General features: G+C 34.7%; 1 protein-coding gene across 1 annotated transcript in view; it reads right to left on the bottom strand.

Annotated features, from left to right (window-relative positions):
• Positions 1–22,971, bottom strand: part of CTDSPL2 (CTD small phosphatase like 2) — a 68,240-nt gene that overhangs the window by 7,156 nt on the left and 38,113 nt on the right. Inside the window, exons 5-10 of the mRNA XM_065871986.1 lie at positions 18,786–18,998; positions 14,728–14,806; positions 14,320–14,431; positions 11,476–11,562; positions 1,000–1,062; positions 816–895 (exon numbers count right to left, since the gene is read on the bottom strand). Of these exons, the coding sequence (XP_065728058.1) occupies positions 816–895; positions 1,000–1,062; positions 11,476–11,562; positions 14,320–14,431; positions 14,728–14,806; positions 18,786–18,998 (634 nt within the window). The remainder of the gene's footprint in view (positions 1–815; positions 896–999; positions 1,063–11,475; positions 11,563–14,319; positions 14,432–14,727; positions 14,807–18,785; positions 18,999–22,971) is intronic.

Raw genomic sequence — 22,971 nt, 5'->3', positions numbered from 1 at the left:
TAGGATTTTCCACTAAGACAGTATGGGAGAAAGTATTCAAGACAATGAACACCCAGCTATTAAAGCTTTTAGGAGGCTTTTGTGGCATCTCAGCTCTTGATCAAAACTCAAACATTAACTCCTATACCTTAGAGGATGCAGCAAGACTGCTGAGTCTGGGTATCTCACTTCAGTTGACAGAAATAATGAAACTAATTTTCAAATTGTTTTAAATTCCCATCTAACCAGGAAAACACTCCCATCTAACCAGGAACACACTGCATCTGCTGGCTCAGGACACACACAAGGAACTGAGTCCAGATCAGCAAAACCTGAGTGACTAAACCAACTGCAATTTCCAATTAGATTTCATGTAACATTTTCTTTCCATGGAAGATAAATTTGCTCTTGAAAAAAGCAAAAGTTTAATTTGATCCTTTTTTTTAAATTAACTTTTATTTCTCTAAGCCATTAAAAAGATGACAACACATGCATTATCTCAGAGACAGAAGGAAGTGAAAACATCATGCACACAGTGAAAAATTCCACATACCCCCAATTTCCCCTCAATCCCAAAAGAAGTGAGGATACAGATGTACAAGTGAATAAATACATTTGATCTTTGTATCCTTTAAAGAACGTCTGTCTGGAGTTAAATAATTAGGAACTCTTAAAGACTTCTGGGGCTTAAAAAAAAATTCACTTATTTTCCCCATTTAACACACAAATCTCTATATATGCAGCCAACTGAAAATGGCTATCAAAATTAAGTAGAAGCATAGTAATTTCATAGATCAGTGTGACAGACATTTCCACTATTTCTTAATTAAATTTACCTGACCAGTTGCTTTTTAGGGTCTAGTATGTTCAGTAACTTGTCTGCATACACCTTCTTAGAAGCAGTAAAAAGAATGATCTATAAATTCAGGGGAAAAGAAGTAATCATTATACATGATCTAAATATGGGTACTATATTGAATAAAATAAAAATACTTATATAATTAGCTTAAGTATATTTACCTCATACATCTGAGACATTCGTTCCAGGAATTCCCTGAAGAATGGTCTTAATCTCACGTAAACCTGAAAAAATACAAAGATAGGCTTCAGCAAACAAACATATAAAACAGGAACAACTTATTTATAAGGTATGTTCTAACTTTGGATATAATTTAAAAGTTCATATGTTAAGGTAATACAAAAGTTTACTAAGTACCACTCAACCAAATATATTTCACATACACCAAAAGTTACTTAAAACAATCTTTTGGTAGGGTAATAATAATCGTTGGTGATCATTTCACTTTTTAATAGTTAAATAGCAGCATATAATAGTACTTCATGGAATATAATTTTAATAAACATTTAAACTAAAAATGGCAGGTTTCCCTCTGAGATTTTGATCCACCAATCAGCTCCATCTTCCAGCCAGGTAGCATCCATCCAATTATTAGGCAGGCTGTATATCCACCTCTAGCTGACCTGTCTCAATGACCTTCCTCAATAATTACTCAGAATTTCTTCTTAACAATCACCTGCTAAGAGTACCTTTATTTTAAATTTCTATTAAGGTAAATAATGTTCAAGAAAGAGATGTCTGGATTGGTGGGTTTAAATAACTGGAATTTTTCAGAAATCAATCTTGTTCTATACTTACTGATTCAGATGTGGTATCTAAATTAGCACTACTGGGCTACTTGAGATTGAAAATGTAACAGTCAAACACACCAGTTATCAAAATCAACTGACAATATCAGGAAAGACTACAGTACCCAAAGAACTGACTTAAATACATTATTTTCTTATTTCTGTCTTCTTTTTGCCTACATTTAATGTAGCTCTTGTAATATACTCAATATTCAAAAAGCACAGAAATATAAGCCATGAGCAACCACTAAAACTGATTTACAAAAGAATATGACTCCTTTAAATTGTATTTATTTTGTGACAAAAATTTATAAAAAGAAAAGTTTGTACTCTACTCAAAGGTGATTATTAACATCAAAAAACATGAACAACAAATACTTATAGAATGCCTATGCACCAGATTCACTTGATTCAGATTTTTTTTAAAAAGCTGTGGTGGCAACAAATTCAAAATTTAGGCTTCATGGAATTTAATTTTGTTGTCAATACACATCTAAACAAAAATGCCCTTATGATAAAAATCTAGTTCTAGGAATATTTTAGGGCAGAACAGGGAAATCAGGCAAAGGATATTAGGAGGTAGGGACTATGTACTACCAGTCTTTGTAAGTTCTGAAGCCCAAAGGGCGTAAGACAGTGCCAAATATATAGTAAGTACATGATAAAAATCTGTTAAGTAAATTAAATATAATTGCCTGAACTTAAGCAATATAAACAAAATAGAGAAAGAGAGGCAAGGCTACATACTACACAGGGACAACTACTGAATTTCCTTAAGAACCGATCACTTGTGGAAAACCAATTTCAAACATTAATATGCTAATAATATCACTCTATCCCTGCCTACAGGCTAGAATAATAAAGGTTTACTCATTTTTAAGCCTATTAGGCAGTTTATCTCAGTATCTTGACTAATCAAAAACCAAGTAAGCCACACACCCCCACCCCTAGCAAATAAATATGACGAAATCCTTAGTATCCAATCCCTATCACTTAGGATGAGGTATAAAATTTTTAACTAGAGTTGTGCTTCTAATTAATTTTAACATTTACATTGTGAAATATTTGGTATAGTCTGGTTTAGTTTTCAACACACCTTATTTGTTTGATAATCCAAGTAACTGATAGATTTAGATATATTACTACCTTAACTGACAAAAACCCACAATTCGGCCAATACTTTTTTTCAATTACCTTATCTCATGGAGGATGATAAACCATGAACCATCAGAGCCTTCTGTTTATTGCTAAGAAGGCTTATCAGTTAAATGCATTTAATAACCAAAAATACTTCATTTTTGCATATGTATAAATGTTTTCATTTGCTTTCAATATCCCTGCTATCACTTGCTCCATATTGTAAAGTAAAATAAGCAGGGCCTCTACAATTTGGGATTTGTCTCCTTTGAACACTAAAACACTTCCACTGTAAAGGAATACTTCTATTTAAACAGTATTATCTAAGCATAATAAGTGGAGCACTGTACAAAGGTGTCATTTTCCAACTTCTTACACAGTGACTTCCAGATTATGTCAAAACTATAACTTCATTATGCATTCTACTACTTTGACTATACTTAAATATAAAACACATCTTAAAATTTGATATTACTTTCATAATGTACCTGTTCACTGGGGATGAAAGGTGGCACTGAGATAGAGGAATATAATGCTAGAGTGTTTCCTTACCATGAGAATAGAATAACTGTTGACTGTAAATGTTCCTATTCTCAGAACAGATTCACCATTTGAAACACAGGAAGGTGTTTCAGGATTAAAAGACACAGGCAGAAACTGAGATGGTTAGCGGCGGGGGGGAAAAAAAAGGACTGTAGAAAGGTACAAAGTAACAGCAAGCCAGGATGTGGTTGGGACCACAGGAGGTTCTGCCATGTGCTGAAAAGGTAAAATCTCAGAAAGAAAAATAGAAATAGAGACATAAGGCTTCCCTGGTGATGCAGTGGTTAAGAATCTGCCTGCCAATGCAGGGGACACGGGTTCAAGCCCTGGTCCGAGAAGATCACACATGCTGTGAAGCAACTAAGCCCGCGCACCACAACTACTGAGCTTGTGCTCTAGAGCCCATATGCCACAACTACTGAGCCTGCGTGCTACAGCTACTGAAGCCCGCGTGCCTAGAGCACATGCTCCACAACAAGAGAAGCCACCACTATGAGAAGCCCATGCACCGCAACAAAGAATAGCCCCCACTCGCTGCAACTAGAGAAAGCACGTGTGCAGCAACAAAGACAAAACACAGCCAAAATAAATAAATAGATAAATAAATAAAATTTAAAAATTATAATAAAAAAAGAAATAGAGACATAATGCCAACAAGGTCTAACTCATTTGGATGGATATATTAAAGCAGAAATATATAGAAGTTAAGAAGCACTAAGCACTGTCCAGTAGGAAATAAGAACAATTTTAAGGTATGTATAATACAGTGAGACTACGATCACTTATTGTATTAGGTCAGAGATATACAAACATACAGATACACACATAGACATGCTTCCAAATGCTTCAAAATCTATTCCACAGATGCTCTTAACTCCATTTTTCTTCTCCTAACCTTCTTGTAACAAAGATTCCTGTCCCAAGCTGCCTACTTCCTATTTTCTACATTCTTCTACTACTTAGTACTTCAGAAACCATCCTTCTTCAAACCTGCAATTCTTCAAAATGATGTAGTCTCTCAAATGTAAGACTAGGCCATAAGTTTCATTTCAGGCTGGTATACATATATTCCTCCAAATATACAGCAATTATTCTATCTACACAACAAAGTTTTAATCTATCACTAAACCAAATATATTTTGAAAAAGTCAGTTTTAAAATAATGCATAATACTGTAATAATGAACAACTGTTATACAAAAATACCATACCCAAAACATGTCTTAAATAAGACTGCCTACTACCCAAAGATGTTCATGTTATGAAATGTTTATTATGTAAAATTTTTGTACATTTCATGCTCGTGACTCTATTTTGTAACTGGAAGTTTGTACCTCTTAATCTCCCTCACTTACTTCATTATATGTTCATGATGTAAACTTTTAAAACAAAATCTACTAGAATAATGTCTGCAAAATAGTGATAATGGAACTAATCTTGTATAATATATTGTGGGCTGATTTTACCAAAACTTAAATTTTATATAGAAAAATGATAAATATATTATAGAAAAATAATATTACATTAACAGTACACGAACACTACTTGATTTGAACAATATCTGACAGTCAGCCTGTACTTTCTTTAGTACAAGAGGATGTCCTATAACTGTGCATGATCCTAATAGGCAATAAATGGTTAATGGAACTAGATTTAATAGTCATTAAAATAGCAAGCCAGTTATAAATTAATTATAAATATTTTCTGACAGTCTGCCTAAAGTCAAATTCATGTCTAAGTATGCAATGTCAAGTTATATATACGAATTTCTGACTATTAGTTTACCAAACCATTATCTAAGTTATCTAGGTAACTTTATGAGCACGACCAAAAAAAGGGGTAGGGGGAGAAAACATCCAAAAGATAAGCAATTTCAATTTGTGGGCAAAATTGAAAAAAAATTTCTTATATGTGGATCTTTTTAGGAAGAATATTTCTAAATGGTTTTAAGCACAGATAATATGACCCTAACATATTCAAAAAGAAGTATCTTTAATAGTTTTTCCATGAAATCCTTTGAACTTATTGCTACACTGTTGCAGAAAGGAAAACAAAAAGATAAATTTGGTGGTATTCACCTACTTAAGAGTAGGCACCTTTAAATAAAAAGATGATTGGTGGATGCTATCTATTTAATCAGCAGTAATAAGTTAAAACAGTAGAAAACTAACAACACTGAACAATGTGAAGAAGAGATGCTACAGGTATTAGCAGATACCACAGGCATACAAGGGGCTCTACCATTTTTTTTTAACCCTTCTGCACACTTCTGTTTCTTTATCTATAAAATGGGTATAATAACAGTACCTATATAGTGTTGTTTATTAAATAAGTTAATACATATAAAGCACCTAGAACAGTGCCAGCACACTGAGACTCCTAATAGCTATTATTACTATCCACTTTATTATTTAAAAGTAATCAGCCATAAGGAGAATAGCTGGAATGAGTAGGATTTTATGTGGGCAGAACTGGGCAACCTCAACTCAAAGAGAAAGCCATATCTATACTTTAAGAAGACGTAAAGTCAACTGATTACTTAACTATTTAACTTAGTTAACATTGTCTTAGCATCAATACCAGATCATAGAGACAAAACCCAAACCTTCTCCATAGAAAGAGGGTTGCTCAGATAGGCCTTGTGGAGGCCTCAACTTCATAACCCATTGGGTAATTTTACAAGTCACCTTTTGCTTCACACAGTTCCAATAAGAGGCTGCTGGGGATAGTATTTGTAGGTGGATCAATCTGAGGATGAATAGGTAAATACTAAAACATCAGAACCAATAAAAATAAAAACAAACAAAGCCCCCAAACTAAAACCTTCTGCAAAACCTTATACTGTATTAAACAGAAATAAATTTGAAAAGATATTTTCTTATGGAGTCCCAAAGGGATAAAGTGCTTAATGTATTCATACAGAAGGTATATTAAAAATTAGCAACGAAGCATACTTTTCAAGTCATGGCCATTTACATACATATATAATATATATACAAAATACATATACAATTTTTGAATTTAAATATGTATGTACACATATTTGTGTGTATATATAAAATATTAATGTGTTTATCTTAAAGTCAAGTTTACTCATTTTAAGAGCAAAAAAAAAAAACCCCCACAAATGTTGCCTTTAAAAACAAATTCTAAATTTTGAAGCCTCCAATTTAATATGCTTAGTAATCAACTGTCACATCTCCTATATTTGCAGAATATTTTTAGTTACTGAACAAGAATTTTCTGTATTTTTAAATGAACTTCTTCTAATTTTAAGATACATTTATAAAGAATACAAACCATGATGAAAAAATTAGTGCCAATGACTAGCTATAAGGATGGAAAAATTACTTTAAAATTATTTAAAATATTGACTCACAATTAGTTATCAAAATATTCTTCCCTACCAGATATAAAATATTACTTTTATCCTCAATACTGTGTCCATGACCCCAGATGTTTTAAGGAACAAAATACATACTACTTTTTTTTTTTTTTTTTTTTGCGGTACGCGGGCCTCTCACCGTTGTGGCCTCTCCCGCTGAGGAGCAGAGGCTCCGGACGCGCAGGCTCAGCGGCCATGGCTCATGGGCCCAGCCGCTCCGCGGCACGTGGGATCCTCCCAGACCGGGGCACGAACCCGTGTCCCCTGCATCGGCAGGCAGACTCTCAACCACTGCGCCACCAGGGAAGCCCTACATTCTACTTTTGTACAATAAAATTATACTTTATGAATGTCAAAACAAAATGCCTCTTATTTAGTATCAATTTAAGTCAGAGCTTGAGGGGAGGAAAAACTTGATTAGGTGTTTACTAACAAAACTCTTCATTTAAACGATTGCTTTGTTCTTCGTGAAGCAAAAATAATGCTGACTCTTCTTCCTAGACTGGAAAAGAGATGCCACTGACCCTCTACTTCTATTTTTCTGTGGTATAAAATATTTGAGATCCTTATGAAAATTATCCTAGGTTGTAAGTTTCCCAAGAAAACAAACTATAATAATGAGGAAGAGGCTGAGCTTTGCTAACATGGGGCTTCCCACCCACCTCTCCCCCCAACTTTTCCCATAAAGGCAACCTCTACTATTAAAACAAAGCATCCTTTATCAAGTAGCTCCCTACAAGATCCTATCTCTCCTTGAGTGCTTACCACAATCTGATTTCTGGACAGCTGACCCAAAGTTTGTTGATTTTACTGATCTTCAGAAAGCCACTGACTGGCTAAAGTCTTATTGGTGAACAGAGTCAAAAATCAGATGCCCCTGCCATACTTTACAGAATGAGGAGTTGGACAACACAGTTACGTTTGGTTGCACTGTAGTGAAACATATGAGGCATCTTCTTTTTGTCTTCAATTAGCCACGTTTGGGCTGAGTAGCTCTATTACATCTTCAAAAAACTGAGCTCCAGTTCTTGATGGAGACAGAGGAAGGTCATTGAGGAGGTGGTTCAGCTCAAGAGCTAAGTGAAAAATCTGTCTTTTGATTCAGTCCTGCTTGTGGATAGAAGTCATCTTCTGGATGGAAGAGGGAGTGAGATGACCTAGAGTCTTGAATTGGTGGATCTGCAGGAACAGAAACTAAATACAGTGGAGACCTCTTAACTGAGTAACACCACGAGATGGATTTCCTGACAATGTGTCAATATAAGCTAAATATAAAAATTAAAACATGTGCATTGGAACTGATCACGCACTTGTTTTTCCAGATATCAAATGCATTTGTACCATTCTATGAATAAATACGTTTCCCAATATCTAACGGTAAAACAATTCATGGAAAAGCTACCAATTAAGGGAGAGGAAAAGACCCATTCAAACAAAAATCCATATACTTTGCCTTTGTGAATGCCACACCCTCACTTTAAAAACTCAGTTCTTCTTTCAAATGACTTTTTCTCCATATACACAAACTATGATCTGTCTATCCGTATAGTGTCAGTGGTAACATATATCAAAATTTTAATTTGAGTTGGATCTTTTAGGTTTATCTCCTAGAGAAATGGAAATTCAAATACATTCAACGTACTAATTGAGGCTTGAATAATCTACATCCTCATATATTCTAAGTCTTGCATTAACTAGGTTGAGTCCTACTTATCAATCAAAAGAAGAGTGTATATCATGAAGTAAGGCAATCTTTAAACGTGAGTAGTGACCACCTTAAATTTCCCTCAAACTTTCATCTGAATAAACCTAAGAAAGCCCATAAGCAGGTTACAGTGGACCTAATTTTAAATCTCTCTATATATTAACAAGAATTCTAACGAACATTTGATTACTTACTTCCACTTAAAATTTGAATATGTAAATTTATTGCATATACTCTCATAATTATTAGACCAAGGGTCAGCAAACTATGGCCTTTGGGCCAAATCCAGATCATCATTTATTTCTGTAAATAAAGTTTTAATGGGACACAGTCATTGCTTATTCATTATGTATTGTTTAGGACTACTTTCATGTTACAATGGCAGAAAAAGTAGTTGTAACGCAGACTGCAAAACCTAAAATATTAACAACTGGCCCTTTAAAGGAAAAAGTTTGCCAACCCCTGATACAGACCATTATCAAAACATACATAAGACAACTTATATTTTAAATTGTTTTGAAAGAAAGAGAATAACAAATAGAATTAACATTAGATATGGTTCTACTATAACAAACTTACCATAAACAAAAAGCAAAAGTAACAAAAGTCCCAAGAGGAAACTTTATCTAGCTTTGATTCAGATGAAGAATTTGATCCTATCTTAACATTATCATTTTATTTTTAAGAGTATATACATAAATGTTATGGAATTGACATATTCAAGAGTATGTAAATGCCATGAAACTGTTCCCCCTTAAAAATGGTTAATTTTATGTTGTGAATTTCATCTCAACAAATTATTTTTTTAAGAGTATATACAGTATTTTACAGGTTTCTACCTTTAAGTGGGCCACATTATACTGTAGTGGTTAAACATGTAAGTTACATCTTACCTAATAATGTGGTTTCTCCAAAATCTCTTAGATCATCCCAGACCCTTGTGTATATTTCTTCTTTGCCAGTAGATGGAGACAACACCACTGAAAGTTTAAAAGACATCATTCCCTGTTTAAAGGGAGCTTGCTGGTCTGAAAACTGGGGGAACCCTAACCCAAGATTTCTTCAAAGTTATTTTTTAAAAAGCAGACAGAATGGCTATGCCAAAACTAGAAATCCAGTATTAACTATGGACATCCTCAAAACTTACTGAAAGGGAACTAAACTCTGTACATGATGTAGTAACTAAATCATTTTAAAATACAATCATCTCTATAATTTTTAAGATTCAAATTTCCTGCTCATTGCTCCTGATTTAGGTTAGCTCATTTAATTTTCCTGTTTCAGAAAGTATAACTCAGATATATAAGAAAAAGAGTTCTTTGAATTCCACAGAGGTAGATGCAGTACATATGAAGTTATTTTTATATTAGTCATATGCACTGCTAGGAGCCTTTTATTCAAAATAAGACAACTGTCTGGATCCATAGGAAACAGTAAGAATTTTATAAAGAAGAGAACTAAAGAAGAAATGGTGGAAGCAATAAGAAAAAAATTCAATTTTATGGTCACACTGAAAAGAAATACACTCATGAAAGGGAAATCAAACTCATCTACTCTCCAAGTTTCTTATTTCACTACTAAAAATTATGTAAACAGACCAAAACCATCCATCAGAAATAAATTTCAAATCTGGAAGCTTAAGAAATCACATCAAAATAATTATTTATAGTTTTCAGTAACAGTTTTCTTTTCCAAATTCAAAAGCCTGAAAGCCATTGTTTTTAAGGGCAATTTTGAACATAAAAACAAGGTTATCAAGCTAAAAAGAGAGAACATATTGCCATGCTATTTATATTTGCCACAAGACTCCTGTCCTTGAATTACACTAAACAAGAACAACCTATTTGGCAGAAAATGTCTTAAGAAAAAGATTTACCTTAAACAAGTAATATACAGTTAAAAAGGAATTCAAAACCCTAAAATCCCTCATTTTTATGTATATTTTGCTCATCCTCTGATCTACATCAGAACTAAAATCAGTTTACATAAAAGGGAAATAAATATATTGATAGTATCCAGATATTACCATATCTACAGTACCTTTCTAGGTTAAACCAGAACTGACAATAACTGCTTAAATCCTCTTATGACTGATTACAAGATAACATAGGTAAAGTAGATCCTGAACCACAAACTATTCAACTCTAAAATTTTATGATTTCCGAGCTATAATAACTATTATGTGCCAAGAAAACTATACACATATTCTAACTGCCTATTAAGAGCACATAAACAACCATAAACACCTTTTCATTGTTCACATGGTAAATGTTCTGTGACTTTATTTAGTTAATCCTTGGGTTGGCTTCCACCTGCTAAACAACAAAGTTTTTGACCCTTTCCCAATCCTTCAACAACTGGTATATAAGAAGGTAATGCTAGTTCAACAACAACCTCCATGAACAGAAAGGCACGTCGTAGTTTTTGAAGTGTATTCATATATATTAATTCAAATTATATGATAGGAAAATCTGAAACATAAAGTAAAACCTATGGTCAACACACATAGTCTGCAGTGAAATGTAAATGGTATTTGTATTTTGCACTGTTACCTGTCCATCGACACAGAGGAGGAAGAAATACTTATACTCTAATTTTTTAAGTAAAGCAGTAACTAGAAGAGTGTCCTGGAATTCTGTGATTAAAATAAAGTAGATCTACTACACTGCAACCTACACACCATATTACTACAAAAGGCAATAAAAATGACCAACAAGGAATAAGGTTTCTTCCTATTAATTGGGTTTTGGAAAAACAACAACAACAACGCCAAGTGTTAACCTGGCAAGCTCTCGGGGACCTAAGATGTCAGTGTTCCTGCCTCCACCTGCTGGCAAACAGGTTATGAAACTAGCAGAGAGCAATGGGTAAAAAAAGTTCACATTTTTTGGGTAACATTTATGTTGTTTTATGTAGTTATTTATTTAGCATGATGCTACTTTGTGTTACTAAATCATTAAAATACAGATGAAATCCATTAGGAATAAACACATTAAATTTCACCAAAAAAAAAATTACAAAAGATTTCTTTGTTCAAAATATCTAACAGGCCAAAACTCAAGTTAAAAAGTTTTAATTACCTGATAAATGACATCTTGAAAAAGGACTGGAAAAGTAAGTGCTGCATCTTCTAGCTCATTTAAACTACAGTGTACTAGTGTTTCATCCTTAAAATAAAAAGGACATATTGAATGAACCAAGATATTACGACATTTCAATTGATAATTTTATGTATTCATGATCACCAAAAACATTTATTAAAGCACCCATTCATACATGGAATTTTATATTTATAATACATTATTGTGTGTGGCATAGCAATCTGGGATAGAATTTTCTAAGTCACTTGTTCTCATGTGTGGCTGCTAGAACAGCAAGCAGCATCAGCATCATCTGGGAACTACTAGTTAGAAATGCAAAACCTCCAGCTCCATTTTTTATCATTCAAACTCAGCAAGGAGTAGAGAGGAACTCAGCAATCTATGTTCCAATAAGCCTTTTAGGTGATTAGGATGCATACGCATGTTTGGCAACCACTGTTCTGAGTCCTGCAGTTGCCAACTTTCTGTTAAGTAAACCACATATAAACTTTCTTAATTTTTTTTTTTACAATTTGCCAATGGAAGTTTAGTATCTAACTATTAAAAAAATATATCTTCTATTTATATATAGCTCCTTATTCTTAAACCTTTTATAAAGAATTTTATTTTAGAAAATGGATATTTCAGTATCTGTTGAACATGTTTCATAGACATAAACATTGTTTAACTAAATTAGCAGTCAATCAAGACTTCTTTCTCATCTTTGATTACCAAGCCCTGTTTTCTCATGAGGAAAAGAAGGTAAGGATCATTCAACGTAAGGTATGTGCAAATATGTATATTTCTCAAATCCTGAAGGATAAAAATAAAGGCTTCCATTTGTAGAAAGTGACAACACTTAAAAAAATAAAGCTGCTAGTAACTACCCCCCAAATTTTTCGATATGTTTAAGATGAATTAAAATGAAACACAAATGCTCATACCTTGTGATTCCACATCTTATTAGCTGGAGTGTTTCTTTTAACCTAAAGTTAAACTCTGGGGAGGCAAAGAGCAAAAAATACTCTAGATATGCCTCCTTTTCTTTTTCTTTTTTTTTTTTTTTTAACATCTTATTGTAGTATAATTGCTTTACAATGTTGTGTTAGTTTCTGCAGTATAACAAAGTGAATCAGCTATATGTATACATATATCCCCATATCCCCTCCTTGAGCCTCCCAATCCCACCCCTCTATGTGGTCACAAAGCACCGAGCTGATCTCCCTGTGCTATGCAGCTGCTTCCCACTAGCTATCTATTTTACATTTGGTAGTGTATACATGTCAAAGCTCACTTTGTCCCAGCTTCCCCACCCCGCCATGTCCTCAAGTCCATTCTCTACGTCTGCATCTTTATATCTGTCCTGCCACTAGGTTCATCAGAACCATTTTTTTTTCGATTCCATATACATGTGTTAGCGTATGGTATTTGTTTTTCTCTTTCTGACTTACTTCACTCTGTATGACAGACTCTAGGTCCACCCACATTTTCTTTTAATAGCATATCAGAGTACACAATTCAAGGTATTCCCTTAGTATCTTTAAAAAAGGTATTCTCTTTCTTCTAATTGAATCATAGCTAATTCTACTTTCTTCATCTACAGCCTATCTAAATTTTGATCATTCTTCTTTACCCAATTCTGTAAAATTACTCATTTATGCTCACCAATTCTTATCTTTCCCTCTCTATTTACCTCCACATTGGATTAAAAATTATATGGCAAAACTTGCTATCATGACATCAACTGCTAACATAAAAATCTAGCAAAATCTTTTTCAGTTTCTGTACATCAAATCTAAACTACTCATAATCAGTTTCAAAATTTTTCTTTTTTTGCCTACTTATCCTCTAATAAACACCTTAAATACTTAGGCCTTCTGGATGCCTATTTTATTTATATCTCTTTGGCTAGGCAAAGGCTAAGGTGCTCAACTCTCAAAACAACTATATATGCTAGTTAAGATTTTAAAAATATGCTTTCCCTTAAGATAAAAAAAAATTTTTTTAATAAGAACTAAACCACATTTCCAACTATAGGTTACTAGTAACAAAGGCTTTTAAATAGTAAAATGTTTTCCAGTATTATATAATAGATACATATTTTTGCTAATATCAAGAAATTGCCAGCAGATGGTAAATAATGGTGACCATATATTAAATTTGGTTAGGAAAAGATAAGAGATACTCAGTTTTCAAAGCTCTTCTGGTACCCTAAAAAAATATAAATTTTAAAATTCATACCAAGAGAGCATATTAAAGGTTTTATTAGTCAGCATTAAGAAGTCATGCTTTTGAGAGTCTATTAATAAAGTTATTAGTATTAGATAATACTAATACTTAGTATTAAGTATTACATAGATTGCCCCTCCCCCCAAAAAAGGAACAAGAAAAGGAGTATGGTCTTGCATGAGGTTAACTCATTAAGACCTAGGTCCTTCAGGGGAACATGACTGTGACTCCCCCACACCCCAAAAAGGTTGAAATCTAGCCATGAAATTAGAATTTATTGGGACATTAAAAAACAAAACAAAGGGTATAGGAGTATGGGGGCAATAATTAATTTAATTTAAATAGAAAAATAGTGAAATAGCGGGGGTTGTTGGGGGAGAAAAAGAAAGCCTAATTTATTTTCAAAGGGTACTGGAAACCAACAAATTGGGGAGGCCCTGGCATTAGACTGTGCTTAAAATAAAAACATTTCAGAACACCTAAGACATGTTTTTATAGTAAATGTATGTGTAAGGCTATTCATTCACTTGTATTCTTTTAGGTATTTTGGGCTAGTATTTTTAAAAAAGAATTTAACGCCTTTATTTTCCCTAACTCTACAGACAATATACTTACCAAGTCTAAAACTAGGGAGAATTCTGGTGTGCTTCTTGTCTTCAATGGAAGGGCAGGTTTCCTATTTAGTTGTTCTTCTGTCAGTGGTGGAACATGTTTGATGAAATAATAGCTATAAATCAAATTTTAAGAAAATTTCAACATTTCTACTTTTTTGTAAATATAAAACATATTACTAAATTCAGCCCATCTTTAAGTTTTTAATTAAATAATGCATATTTAACCGAGTAAACCAAACTTATAAAACACATAAGTAAAACTGAAAATATACAAATTAGTATTTCAGTAACTCAGCAAAGTATTAATACCTACAGGTCAAATGCTCTTTGCAATATACCATTTAGCCACCCCTCTACACATGTACTTTCATTCCTTTCAAAGAGAGAAAGGGAAAAAAAAAAAACTCACGGGTCAAATACTTCCCAGTCTTCTTCATAGGTGGCCTCTGCGTGGGCTGATGAATAACCACTATCTGGAGTTACTGGTGCTATTTAACAAAGTGAAAAACAAAATGTTGCTTTTACTCACTTAATGCTTCCATGAAGTATACATTTTTACTGCTTTTATTAAGATCTTCCTGAAGCCCTGTGTATTTTAGGTTAAAGATAAGACAGAAATAATTTGTAAACAGTATTTAAAAGTAAATTTATAAACACATAGATCTAACTCTGGATCCAAAGGAAAAATTTACCATTACAGACAAAGTGGCAAGCTATATCATGGCTAGCAAAATTTAAATCCCTAACAGCTAAGAGAAAATTTACTACTTACACTATTTCCTACTATTTACTACTTACACTGTGGAGTATATTATTAGGAAAATACACTCCACAAAATTTCCATTTCTAACTGGATGATGTTTGTATGTATAACCATAAAAATTTCATGGTGCTCATAGCAGTAATACTTCACAAAGTGCACAGTACATACAGGCAGTCAATATATGTGTGCTGACAACAGATCCCGAAGGTAGTTTTAAACCTAAGATCCATGAACAGGCTTTAAGAGGTCTACAAACACCTAGACTTATGAAAAAATGTTTTATGTACATTTTTACAGGATTCTCAAGGTTGTCTATGATCTTAAAAGTTAAGAAATTATGCTGTATATAGAAATCAGTGCTTTAGAAGACCCATTATTTTACTTCTCATTTACAAGCAACTTAAAAATAATCAAGAAACAATTCTGTATTCCACGACACATAGTCCATTCTAAGTTTGAATTAAAATTTGATCAATTGATAAAGCTTTAGAAATTATGTTAGGAATTTTCTAAGACAATATTTACAACTTAAATTCAATGAGACAATGATAACTTACAAGCTAAACAAGTAATGTCTTGGAGATGAAAGTTTAAGGTGGATGCTAGAGACTGAATGTTTGTGTTGCCCTAAAATTCATATATTGAAACCTAATCCCCAATGTGATGGTGTCTGGAGATGGAGTCTTTGGGAGGTCATGAGGTCATCAGGTCATGAGGGTGGAGCCCTCATAAATGAGATTAATGCTCTTTAAAAAAGACCCCCAAAGAGCTTGCAGAGCTTCTGGCATAAGAGGACACAGTAAGAAGACAGCTATCTATGAACCAGAGAGCAGATCTTCACCAGACACTGAATCTGTTGGGGCTTTGATCTCAGATTTCCTAGACTCCTGAACTATGAGAAATAAATTTCTATTGTTTATATGTCACCTAGTCTAATGGTAGTTTTTTACAGTAGCCTGAAAGGACTAAGACAGTGGGCCTCAATAAAAATTGCTGTACTCTCTCTATAGGAATGGAATACTGGTGGATAGTAGTCTTTCAGGATAAAAACTTATGTTTTTTGCTATTACCATGTATTAATACCTTCTGAGACAGAGCCAATACAGTATGTATGTTCAATAAATGACAACAGATATAAAGCAGAATTTTTGTTCATTTCTAACAACTTTATGCCAGTAACAGTTCATTAGCACAAGGGGACAAATGGAAAAATATATCTTCCTACCACTTTACTATTTCAAATTCCTATTAATCTCAGAGAAAGGGGGACAGGAAGTAATTAGTATTTGAGCACCTCCATGCTAAGCATTTTTCATATTTCACCTCATTTAGCTTTCAAAGCTCTAAATTATTATTACCATTTTAAAGCTAAGAAAACTGTCTCAGAGAGCTTAAATAAGTTATCTAAAGTCACACAGATAAGTAAATGGTAGAGCCAGCCTCCTTCCTTCTTGTTCTCTTTGGCTATGTTCTTGAAGTTGGGGAAAAGTACCACTTTTGTCACTCATACTCATATTTGAAGATCAGCAAAACTTTTACTTCTTCCTTTCATGATCCTCCCAGAGTAACTGCAATGAGCCACCTCAATATCTTGCTCATTTATTTGTAACAGCACTCACCACACTGTACAGTAATTTTTGTGTATACTTGGCTCATCAATTAGATCATATACTCTTCAGGGTCAATGGGCACATCTTAGTCATCTTTATAAATAGTGCCCATCACAAAAAGTACGTGTTCAATTAAATGTTAGAAAAACGAATGAATGAGACAAATGGAGTAAATCTTACTATTCCCCTCTAGAAACTAAAGTTATAGAAATCCCTTCCGGTAGGCACAGTTGTCAGAAAAAAATGAGTACAAAGGTTTATGTAGAAGCACAAAAACAGAAAAAACATCAAAGAAGTCAAAAGCCCTGGCTTTGGGGCTTCCCTGGTGGCGCAGTGGTTGAGAGTCCACCTGCCGATGCAGGGGACATGGGTTCGTACCCCAGTCCGGGAAGATCCCACATGCTGCAGAGCAGCTGGGCCCGTGAGCCATAGCCACTGAGCCTGCACGTCTGAAGCCTGTGCTATACCTTATCATTCACTAGCTTGTAACAACAGGCAAAGTAATCAGCATTAGATTTGCTTGTTACGTTAAGTATTATTCTTAAATTATAACATTATAATTAAACATTATCAATATTAACATTTTATTTATTATTGATTGATTGAGTGCCGCACCACACGGCTTGTGGGATTTTATTGGGTTGGCCAAAACGTTTGTTCGGGTTTTTCCCTCAAGATCTTACAGAAAAACCCAAACTTTCTGGCCAACCCAACAGTTCCCCGACCAGGGACTGAACCCGGGCCCTCGGCAGTGAGAGCACAGAGTCCTAACCACTGGATAGCCAGGGAATTCCTTATTTGACAAATTTAAAATAAACCTTGGACTTTCCTGGTGGCACAGTGGTTAAGAATCTGCCTGCCAATGCAGGCAACATGGGTTCAAGACCTGGTCTGGGAAGATCCTACATGCCTCGGAGTAACTAAGCCCATGCACCACAACTACTGAGCCCACGTGACACAAATGCTGAAGCCCACGTGCCCTAGAGCCCACGCGCCGCAATTACTGAAGCCTGCACACTCTAGGGCCCGTGCTCCGCAACAAGAGAAGCCACCTCAATGAGAAGCCTGCGCACCGCAACGAAGAGTAGCCCCCACTCACTGCAACTAGAGAAAGCCCGCGCACAGCAACGAAGACCCAATACAGCCAAAAATAAATAAAATTTAAAAAATAAATAAAATAAACCTTAACTCTATTATGCTGCTTTTCTTTCATACTGATACAGGGTTGCACTGTATATAAGTTTCATAGTTGTATGCATTTTTTCTTTAAATGTATCATGCTGTTTCAATGATTTTTTTTCAAGTTTCCCCTTTATATCAGAGAGATCATCATTTTGCTTCCTTTGCCGAACTTATTTCTCAACCAATATATATGTACTAGGCTCTCTCAAATATCTGGCACCATAAGGAAAAACAAACAAATCTAAAATAAAAGTCTAAGAACTTCTCCTGGGAAAAGATGTCCATCCTCAGTTTTATTTCTGCTTTTAATCATAATGGAATACAATTTCATCTTTTAGCCTTATATGTCTACCTACCACAACCCTCAGAAGTAACAAATGCTGACCTCACATGTTTCTACATTTCCATAACAACTGGCTCAGGGACCTAACAATTATGTTAGGCCTTTAAAAGCATCCAGAATTAGGCTGCAAAGTTTGTGTATAGGAGAGACCCAAGAACAGAAGCTTCTTCTTTGGGAATGTCATCTGTATATGAAACAAATCTGAAGGTATGAGACTACCTCTATGTAGGGACTTCAGACCTTAGGGATCTAAGACTCGTGCAATTATAATAAATATGTTCATAAATGTAAGCATATTATTTTGTTAGCTGTGTTAAATTTCTCTAAGGGGTAAGACCGGTACACATAATTAAACTGTAAAGTGACTAATATGCAGTCAAAATAACCTTAAAAAAATTCAATTTCAAAATGACTGGATTTGGGGGGAAAAGTTTTATTACCAGTTTTAATTTTATTAACTTCAAGGAAGAAAAACTTATATATTTAATCTGCCTATTTAAGAAAAAATACAGTAGTATTTTTACAAACTATTCATGAAAATGTATAAGAAAAAAAGGAATCTTATTTACCTGTAAGGGGTGGGATATCACGATTAACTGTTTCTTCTGCTTCTTCTAAACCATTTATTGATGACCTCACTTGAACTGCTTGATTTGAGTAAGCTGCTCCATTAGCTGATGTAGTAGTACTGGTAGTGATTTCATCCACCTGTTCCATATCAAGCTGTTTTACTATCTCTTCAGCTTCCACAGCCTGTCCTGGGGAATCGGATCCTGATGTTCCTGAAATCATGATTAATTGTACATTAATCGTCACTTAAAAGCTCACAGTGGGTGGGAAAAGACGGGAACAAACTTAAAACAAGTAATAAATAAGCCTTAGAGAGCTAATGCACAGTATAGTGAATACAGACAACATTATATTATAATCATCAAACCTGCTAAGAAACTAGTACTTAATTACTCCAACCACCAAAAATAAAGAATAATTATATAACATGATAGAGAGCATATGCTAATTATCACTACGATGATGATCAAATTACAATATATAAATTATCAAATCAACATGTTGTACACTTTAAATTTATACAATGTTACATGTCAAATATATTCAATAAAAATTCATAAATATTTAGAAAAACTAAATGGAAAAGAAACAAAGCTGAGGATACCATTATTTAGTGACTCTTTACTAGACATTTCAAAAATAAGGAATAAAGACTATTATAAGCTAGAGTAATATTTGTGAGCAAAGTTTTCTTAAGAGTGTTCAAATAGCTTAGAAACACCCATTTATAGTCAAACAAGTCAATTTAGAAGTTTAAAATTTTTAAATGAGATATAATTAACATAACATTGTATAAGTTACAGGTGTACATATTGATTTAATACTTTATATACTGCAATATAATTACCAACTGAGCGTTAGCTAACACCTCTATCCTGCCACATAATTATTTCTTTTTTGTGGTGAGAACATTTAAGATCCAGTCTCTTAGGAACTCTGAAGTATATACAGTTGACCCTTGAACAACATAGGGGTTAAGGGCACTGACCCCCATGCAATCAGAAGTCTGAGAATAACTTTACAGTCAGCCCTCCATATCCACAGTTCCACATCCTCAGATTCAACCAACCACAGATTGTATACTATAGTATTTATTGAAAAAAATCCTTGTATTAAGTGGACCTGTGCAGTTCAAACCCATGTTGTTGTTGGGTCAACTGTCATACAGTATTTTTGACCACAGAACTTCTCTTCATTAAAGCAAATATCATTTATTAAGTACTTACTATGTGCTGGGCAATACACACAGCACGCGCGCGCACACACACACACACACACAATTTTCCATTATCCTCAAACAGCTCCTGATCTTTCTAGTACTAAGCATCCTAGCCATTTTGTGCAGTTGTAATTTTTAAACCAGAGACAGTTCTCTAAAAATGAGCTAACTGTTCCCCTAACCATGAGAACCTTTTTATTCAAAGACACAAGAACAATTTCTCAACGAAATTCCATCTCAATAACAAAGATAGAAGCTAGTTTCCTCATTATATTCAACCATCCCCTAGATGAACCCACTGCCCAATTTTTCTTCCACTATGGACTGACCCCAAGTCTCCATTTCTTTATGAAATCCTCTGAATGTCATTGTCAACAACAAAATCAACCGCCAATAACTCTCAACTTCCTCACAGAATATTCTTTCTCCCTCATTGCCTCACATTTAACCTTTTTCCAAAAGACATCTCTTTTCCTGATACCCTTCCCTCAAAGCTGTTTATTCTCCCATACTTGTTTCTCAATCAGAATTCATTTACCTCCACTGCCGCCACCAGATCATTGGTTTTCCACTAATGTGTAAAAATGTTTGCTCCTTCGAGATTGCTGTCACCTGGCTATACAATTCTTCGCTTATGCCCTCTGCTGTCACCTACCATCTATTGCCAGCATCCTCTCTCAATCTCAGAGGAATTTAACACCTAGATACCAGTTTACTGCTCTATTAAATGCCTATATAGTTATTACAGGTGATGTCAATGACTCATCCAATAACTAACCCTCAAAGGTCTTGCCCTATTTAGCCCCAACTACATTCGTAATGCTCTTTAGTAGTTATTACCATGGTTACAACCTGGACACTATCACAGAGAAACTGTTCACCTCTGAAACCTATAATTCAAATAATTAATCTCCTACCACGACCTCCTAATCTTCTAATTAGCTATCTAACTATCTATCTAATATTTCTATTACATGTGATCTTCACTTTTGATAAAAGCCAATCTCTTTTATCCAAACACATCCCTCAGTGGCTTCTTCTCCACCCTCCTCATCTAGTTAGACTTCATGGTGTATTATTTAAACCACTCTCAAGCCAGCAGCCTCACTGTCCTCGCTTCCTTGTCTTTCCACTGTCATTCATCATAGAAATCCCTCTTGAATCAATCTAACAGGCTTCTCAGGCACTAGACCCAGGTAATAAAGAAAACAATAGAATTATAAAGACTGATTGTACTCCAAATAAAATCCTCTAATCTTAGCTACGCCTATAGCATGCTGCTCAGTATTTCTGTGTGTGAGTCATTCAGCTTCTTTTACTTATACCCAATAGCAAACATTCTAAACCTTCATTCTCTTCAATCCCTGCCACCAGGACCATCTCAGCAAAATGATACCATGTCCTCCTTCAAAGAAAAAATTCTATCAAACATGAACTACTGTTGCCCAAATGTTCTTTCCTCCAGCATCAGAGAAAAATGTCTATTCTCCTTGTTTCAATTCTAATCCTTCTACCTGTTCTCTTGATCCCATCCCTATCAGTAGATCCTAGAAACTTTCTTCATGAGTTTTTCTTTTTCCCTTATGTTTAACCTATTAGACCCTTCCCTGAGGCTTAACAACATGCTTGCTTCTCACAAACACAAAACATCCCTTGAGGCTTCATGACCTCTCTAGTTTTTCTCATATTCAAGTTCCTCATAACAGTAATCTATATGTGCTGATCCCTTTCTTACTCTCCATTTCACTCTTTTAACCCATGGATTAGGCTGCCAACTCCAATCACTCCTCTGAAACTCTTCTGGCAAACGAAACCAATGACCATCTAATTACCAGGTTTAATGATACCTTTTCAATGCTCATTTCCTTTCCTTCTATCTTTACAATTGTTTGACCCTCGGTTTGACAGTCTCTTCTTTTGGCTTCTATGACTCAGTTTCTCCTGGTTTCCTCCATTTCTCCTTTGTTGGCTTCTTTAGCTTTGTCCAGTCCTTAAATGTCTTTCCCCAAGATTCTGGTCTTAGTTTGATGAACCAAATGGACCATTTAGTCCACTGGTTTCAATTAATATTTGTAAGCTAATAATACCATGCTCTACTGCTTATTCAGATTTCTAAGCCCCATACCTGAATGACAAATTGTTAGTAGACATTTTTATTTGGTCGTTTCAAGGCCTCTCAGGCTCAGCATGGCCCAAATTAAATTCAATTATCTATCTCCCAGGAACTTACTTTTCTCTCTTGAAAATCTAATGTGTACATCTTACTCTCTCTCTTCCTTCACCTCCAATCTGTTTCCAAAATTTGTCCATTTGCATCTTTGATCCTTCTTTTCTTCTCTAATACTACAAGTAAGGTTGTATGAAGTCTCACATGGACTACAAGTCTACTAATGTTCTCCCTGCATCCAGCCTCTTTAGAATTTAGCCTACATGCTACTGACAAATAGATCTTTAGAAAACACAAATCTGGGCTTCCCTGGTGGCACAGTGGTTAAGAATCCACCTGCCAATGCAGGAGACACGGGTTCAAGCCCTGGTCCGGGAAGCTCCCACATGATGCAGAGCAACTAAGCCTGTGCACCACAAATACTGAGCCTGCACTCTAGAGCCTGTGAGCCACAACTACTGAGCCTGTGAGCCACAACTACTGAAGCCCGCACGCCTAGAGCCCAGGCTCCGCAACAAGAGAAGCCACCGCAGTGAGAAGCCCGCACACTGCAACAAACAGTAGCCCCCGCTCGCCGCAACTAGAGAAAGCCCACACACAGCAACGAAGACCCAACACAGTCAAAAATAAATTAAAAAAAAATAAAAGCTGTAAACTTAAAAAACAACAACAACATAAACCTGTTCATATTACTCACAGTTTAAAACCTTTCATTCATCCCCCCATGACTAAGGATAAAGTTCAAAAACCCTACAAAATTGGCTCTATAATCTGACTTCTTTATAATTCTCCTATCTTA

The sequence above is a fragment of the Phocoena phocoena genome, chromosome 2 (assembly GCF_963924675.1).
Source record: "Phocoena phocoena chromosome 2, mPhoPho1.1, whole genome shotgun sequence".
NCBI classification, from domain to species: domain Eukaryota; kingdom Metazoa; phylum Chordata; class Mammalia; order Artiodactyla; family Phocoenidae; genus Phocoena; species Phocoena phocoena.
Note: the sequence above shows the minus strand (reverse complement) of the source record. Positions and strands in the feature narration are given on the sequence as shown.